General features: G+C 44.1%; 1 protein-coding gene across 1 annotated transcript in view; it reads right to left on the bottom strand.

Annotated features, from left to right (window-relative positions):
- FRMPD4 (FERM and PDZ domain containing 4) overlaps positions 1 to 6,669 on the bottom strand; it is a 179,315-nt gene that overhangs the window by 27,222 nt on the left and 145,424 nt on the right. Inside the window, exon 7 of the mRNA XM_024760054.1 lies at positions 3,427 to 3,558. Within this exon, the coding sequence (XP_024615822.1) occupies positions 3,427 to 3,558 (132 nt within the window). The remainder of the gene's footprint in view (positions 1 to 3,426; positions 3,559 to 6,669) is intronic.

Below are 6,669 nucleotides of genomic sequence, written 5' to 3'. Positions count from 1 at the left end.
ACAGAGACCCCAAAACAAGCCAGAGAGAAAAAAAAAAAAAAAAAAAAAAAAAAAAAAAATCAAAATAAAATAGTAATAGCTTTATTGAGTTATCAGAGTGCGCATGCACACACACATTCTGAGAGTTTACATTGCTAACTTTGTTATATAGAAGAATTTCAAGGGGAAAACACATCCCACGTTTAAAGGTATACTGGGCATCCTGAGAAGCAGTACACTGAACCAGCTTTCTGTCTGTGGGCAGGATTGCAAAGCTGAGTGAAGTCCGGAGCCCATGGGATCCGGGCTGCTCATCACTGGCTGACGGTAAAGCAAACCAGGAAGAAGGATGCGTGGGACTCTAAGAGACCTGGGGTGCTGGCAGGGCTGCTGGTGAGTGTCACAGTGACATAATGGTGTTTTGTCAGAAGGTCCTGTCTGATGTCAGAAAGTCAGAGATCATCTTATCTCCGGCTCCTTTAATTACAGGTTAGAATCTGTCCTGAATTTTCCATAAGCCTCCTTGAGTTTATTTTTATCATTAGTAGGTTACACTAGTTTTGGGAAATGAATGAATGTAATGCAAAAACATGCTTTAGACTCATTAGAAATGGCAGTCCACGAGAATAACAGTCTCTAAAACAAGCAAAAAAACAATTTCTTGGAAACTTTAGGTAGTATGTAATAACAACGTTACTTTCTAGACAGAAGTTTAGTGTCAAACTGCCAGAAATTCAGGTAGAGTCGCTTAAAAGTTCCTTGGCAGTTTTCATCACAGTTAAATATTTTAAAATAATTTTTGTTATTGGACAAATTCCTTATACTTACTCCCCAGTTCTATCATGCCTATAAATATTTCATGGGTCAAATTTTTCATATGTATTGAATTCAAAGGCATATAGCTGGTTTGTTTCAGGATATTTAAACAATCAGTTTTCTAGAGACAATACTTGAGTTTTAGCACTTTGCTTTTCGTTCTGATTAAAGACAAAACAAAGCCTCTTCTAGAAAGATAAAGGAAGAAGCATTGTTAGAGGCTTTTTGTTTCCTTCTAAGTTTTTTGGGTTTCTTTTTGGCGGAGCCGCCCCGGTTCCCTGACCAGGGATTGAAGCCGGGCCACTGCGGTGAAAGCACTGAGTCCTAACCACTGGACTGCCAGGGAATCCCTCTAATGTTTTTTTTTTTTTTGAAGGCATCATTATATTTATTTTTGGCCCTTTATGAGTCCTACCACACCAGGCCCCCGTCCCCCCGCCTCAACCAGCCCCACGCTTTCCCACGCGTGGCCTGGACTCGAGGGACTACAACTCCCGGCAGGCTTTGCAGCAGGAGCCTGTAGCCAGGGTCTCCTGGGAAAAGTATTGCAGGTGGGCTTCACCAGCACGCTAATTAAAAAGGCCAGTAGGGGAGAGTAAATTAAGCTCTGAGTAGGAGATACTGGAGGAGGTAAAGCAAAAAGACCTGGGGTTTATTCTTGGCCCTTAGGGAAAAGGAATTTCGACCTTGCTGCCCGTGGAGTAGGAGGGTGGCCAGCGCCAAAAGTCCTGATGGAAGAGGAAGCCGGGGGTTGAAACTCCTCCTCTAATGTTTTAAAAGAAGTCTAAAAATTGGAAATCAATCCGGAATGAGAAGTTATGGTTACCTAGCATCAGAAGAGACTTTGAAAGAATCTCTGTCCAGCTAAATCAGCATGAAGCTTTCCCATAAAGGCTGGGTGGTAGGTAGAAGTTCAGGGGGAAAGGAGAAATAGAAATATCAAAAAGTTGTGGGTGGTTTCATTAGACTCATAGTAACTGGCTGTCTGCCCACATCCCCTTGGCATTTACTGCTCCAAGCTAAAGGCTATTTACTGCAAACACCTGTGACCATCTGCCAGCACAGGGCAAACCAGCAGAGCCAGGGAGCAGTTGTCCTTAGGAGAAGCCCACCCACAACTATGGACAGGATGTTAGCGTACGAAGCCCCAGCCCCCTCGCTCTCGGGTGGGATACCTCTGAGGCACGTTCTCTGCTGGTTCCCTGTGTCCCCAGCAGGATTGCGCTCCAGCTGCCCACAGTGGAAACTGGCTTGATTACACACTCTTTATTGGCGTCCCCATTTTCCCATTTCCCCTCCCATTCCTCTCCCAGTATTTCCTGATATCGCCTCCCAAATAAACCACTGACATCCAAATCCTTGTCTCAAGGTTGGCTTCTGGAGGAACTCGGAGCCAAACACTGACCTTTCACATGTGGGATTCTGTGTATCAGAGGCTGTTCCCCTATAACAAAGAATAAACAACTCATCTGTTTCCAAGCGTGTTTTGGCACAGGTTAACATAATAAACAATTAGATGTGATTTAAAATATCAATAGGTAGGGCTTCCCTGGTGGCGCAGTGGCTTCGGCTGGGCTCGTGAGCCGTGGCCGCTGAGCCTGCGCGTCCGGAGCCTGTGCTCTGCAACGGGAGAGGCTGCAGCACTGAGAGGCCCGCGTACGGCAAAAAAAAAAAAAAAAAAAAAAAAAAAAAATCAATAGGCAGATTTAAACGTGATAAAAGTAAAAGGTCAAGTTTAGAGATAGGAAATGAACACAAATGATAACTTCGTAACGAATTCATTGCATCGAGTTTTACTACATTGAGAGAGTCAGGGATATCTGCGGGACCTGACGTGTAGCTTTTAATTGTGCGACAACCAAAAGGCAATTGAGCGTGATGACACTTTCCGCTACTCCATCCATCTGGGGGTGACTTGACTCCCTGCCTCTCCTCCTGGTGTCCCCTCACGCCCCCCTCCATAAGCTCCCCTCTTCAGTGAACTCTCCTACATAAGAGGAATTTGTTGAAATCCCTCATACATCCAACAAAGACCCTGCTTGTGTGGAATCGCAAGGAAAGTCAGGGCGCTGTGCTGAATTCAGCAGCCAAGCAACCCGCTTGTCTCCCCAGAGAACAGATGGGGGTGGCATCTTGGTGAGCAGGAGCTGGGACACATTGGTGGGTCACATATTTACAGTGGGCACGATGGGGCAGGGATTTCAGGCTTCCAAAAACAGTCTGAGGTAGGTACCCGGAACTTCAAAGAACGAAATATGATTTTGGCTTAATTTAAATAATTGCAGAAAGCATTTCCTTTTAATAGTTGCTAGAGATCAATTATCAAAACAGGTGAACAAGTCACTACCATAACATAAAATACAATTCTGCAGAGCCATATCCCCAACGAGTCACTGCTGAGTCTTTGACAATTCTGTTTGTCAGATCAACTGACGACAGTCTATGAAAAAGTGACAAAAGGGAAACATCACCTTGAGGTGTAAAATCCGTTATGAATGCCGGCGCTTCCTATAGTGGGGCTGCCCAGGGCTGTGGGGAAGGTATTTAAAGGATTCAAGGACAGGGGAGCTCTGGGCAGGGCAGCCTCTGCTGTCAGGGGCAGCACGGGCACTGGGGGCATAATTCACACACCTGAGTTAGGGTCTCCTGTTCATGAAGCAAGAGCAGCTTCGTTCCGGCTCCTTCCATCCTCTGCTCCAGCATGAGGGAGAAGTGTTCGATGCCTTTGATGGAGAGTTTCTCTTGAAGGGTTAGGATGACATCCTTACAGAGGAAACAGACAAGATGCGATCAAAATCAAGGCAGCCGTATTGTAGATTCCACATATAAATGAACTTATATACAAAACAGAAATGGACCCACAGACATTGAAAACAAACTCACGGTTATCAAAAGGGAAAGAGGGGAGGGATAAATTAAGAGTTTGGGATTAACATACACACACCACTATGTATAAAATAACCGACAAGGACCTACTGTACAGCACAGGGAACTATACTCGATATTTTGTAATAACCTATAAGGGAAAAGAGTCTGAATATATATGTAACCGAATCCCTTTATAGAGCCTAGCAACAGATTGTGCAGTGTAGTCGGCTCAGTTCCCCTCCTCCTAAATGGGGTGGCAATTAAACCACCTCTGAAAGTGGTCTACATGCCTGCATGCCAAATCCATTCCACCACCTGTTTTTGTAAAATAAGTTTTACTGGAACCCAGTCTCGCTCATCTGTTTATGTATTGGCTGCTTTCGTGCTCTGCATGGGCAGACCTGAACTTGGTGGCAGGGGAGGCTGTGTGGCCTGTGATGCCTAAATTATTATATTTGCTATCTGGCCCTTTACAGAAAAAGTTTGCCGACCCCTAGCCTACCCCTCTGTAAGAGCACGTGGTAGTGGTGAGGAACGTGGGCTCCGGAAAGAGTCTGGCTTCTGCCCTGACTCTACTTCGTATTAGCTGGCAGCTTAAGGCAAGTTACTTAACTTCTAGGCACCTTAGTGTCCCTGTCAACGGGGGATAATAATAATACCTGCCTCAGAATAGATACCAGGACTAAATGAGTTCATACATAGACAGCATTTATTACAGCACTGCTTGGCATTCAGTTAGGGCACCATACTGATAAAAGAAATTTTCACATAATGAGGTATGGGGAAGTCATTCTGGCTTATGCATGAGTTAACTTGAATTTTTTTTTTTTTTTTTGGCTGCACCAGGTCTTAGTTGTGGCATACGGGCTCCTAGTTGTGGCATGCATGCAGGATCTAGTTCCCTGACCAGGGATGGAACCCGGGCCCCCTGCATTGGGAGCCCGGAGTCTTACCCACTGCACCAACAGGGAAGCCCCAAGTTAACTTGAATTTTATGCTAATTTAAACAGTCCGTTTGTGGCCTATCAAACATTGTACATCTGCCTTAATTATTTATTATTCTTTTTAAAATTAATTAATTAATTTATTTATTTTTGGCTGTGTTGGGTCTTTGTTTCTGTGCGAGGGCTTTCTCTAGTTGCGGCGAGCGAGGGCCACTCTTCATCGCGGTGCGCAGGCCTCTTACTGTCGTGGCCTCTCTTGTTGCGGAGCACAGGCTCCAGACGCGCAGGCTCAGCAGTTGTGGCTCACGGGCCCAGCTGCTCCGCGGCATGTGGGATCTTCCCAGACCAGGGCTCGAACCCGTGTCCCCTGCATTGGCAGGCAGATTCTCAACTACTGCGCCACCAGAGAAGCCCTGCCTTAATTATTAAAGAAAAGGGCACATTGACCAGAAGTAAGTCAAGAATGTCCACGTTAAAAATAAAGATTAAATGGCTCCCTTCCTGGGATACCAATGCTGGTCCTGTTTCGATGATAAGATTCCCTTCCCAGGTGCCAAGGTCATACTGACTCGCTGTGTACGTCCTGCTCTAGTTTTTTTAAATCCTCAAGAAATGTACTCCTGACTTGTTTAATGTTCTTTTTTTCTGACAAGATATAAAACTGTGCTTGAAAACCATGCTTTTCTGGAGCAGTTTCTCAGAGTAATCTGGGAAGCTGGCTTCCGGTCTATAGTCCTCAGTTTGGCTGAAATAAAACTCTTTTCTATTCTTCTTATTGATTGTTTATTGATTATTTTTGTCGACAATGATGATATACATATATCAGCTTTTATTTTAAGTCTCCGAGGAAGGTAAAATGAGCAAGCTTTGTCAGCAATCCTTCACAGGATTAAACATTTATGATCAGAAAGGTGTTCTATACACAAGCACAAGTGGACTGCAATGTAAACAAATGTCCTCAACCATTACTTTTTTCATGTACTTGAAAACTAGTAAGTGATCTCTCTTCTAAGATAACTAATATTCAGATGCTAAAATCCCACAGAGCAACATTTGGCAATTTCTGGAGACATTTTTGGTTGTCACAACGGGGCTGGGGATGCTACTGGCATCAAGGAATTTTCTGGTCCAAAGGATTGACAATGTCAAGGGAGAGAAACCCGGCCATACATAGAAGTTTTTTTTTTAATTGCTCTTTCTGGGGTTTTGATTCTTCCCCGTGGACCATTTTCGATTTCCTCTGGCTCCTTTAAAACAAAGATCCCCATACCTACCCACCACCAAAAAAAATCATTCAACAGAAATTCCGTGACTATACTGAATTTCATAAAAAGATTCTGTTTCATAATTTTTGCTCAAGACCCAGAAGACAGAAAAGAAAACCAGCCTCTGTGTGGCGACACATATTTTATAAAACATTCTCCTGAATCACCAGGGAGGACATGTGCCAGCAACAGTGTTTTCCTATTGTGCCTCTGTAAGCAAGAATTTTGGCAATTTTTATTAAACAGCATCATATCCCTTTCATACCTATACTATTTCCAGTTTACGCCTCCCAGTCTGCATCTCTGGTGATAATGAGGCTGTGAGGCACAAGCTAAGATAGCTTTAATTTCATGTGGACGCTTTGCATTGCTCCCCATCTTGTCATTGTCATCTGCCATCCTCAGGGAAATCAAACTTAGTCTGGGGTGGGTTCCTATAATAAAGAGGCCAGAGGGAATTAACAACAGGGCTCTATTTTAAATTTAGATTTATTTCTGTTAAGAAATGCATTCAAGTCTTTACCTATATCTTCAGATGGGTAAGGGCTCCAATGGCAAGGAGCTTTTCTGACCAGTTGGTACCACAGAACAAGCCACAGTACCAGAGGGAGTTGAAAGAATGTAGCTCTTTTGGGTTAGGTCAGGGGTCTTCAAACTAGAGCCTGGCCCCTTCGTTTGGAATCTGGCCAAGGCCATTCATTCACATATTATCTGTACAGTAAAGGATGAGTCTTGCCTGAAGAAAGGTTTGCCTCTTTGCCCCTGGCTCTTGGGAGGTAACCTCTAAGCCCTTGGAA

This window comes from Neophocaena asiaeorientalis, unplaced genomic scaffold, assembly GCF_003031525.2.
Source record: "Neophocaena asiaeorientalis asiaeorientalis breed wild unplaced genomic scaffold, Neophocaena_asiaeorientalis_V1.1 scaffold295, whole genome shotgun sequence".
NCBI classification, from domain to species: domain Eukaryota; kingdom Metazoa; phylum Chordata; class Mammalia; order Artiodactyla; family Phocoenidae; genus Neophocaena; species Neophocaena asiaeorientalis.
This window is presented reverse-complemented; position numbering and strand designations above follow the sequence as displayed.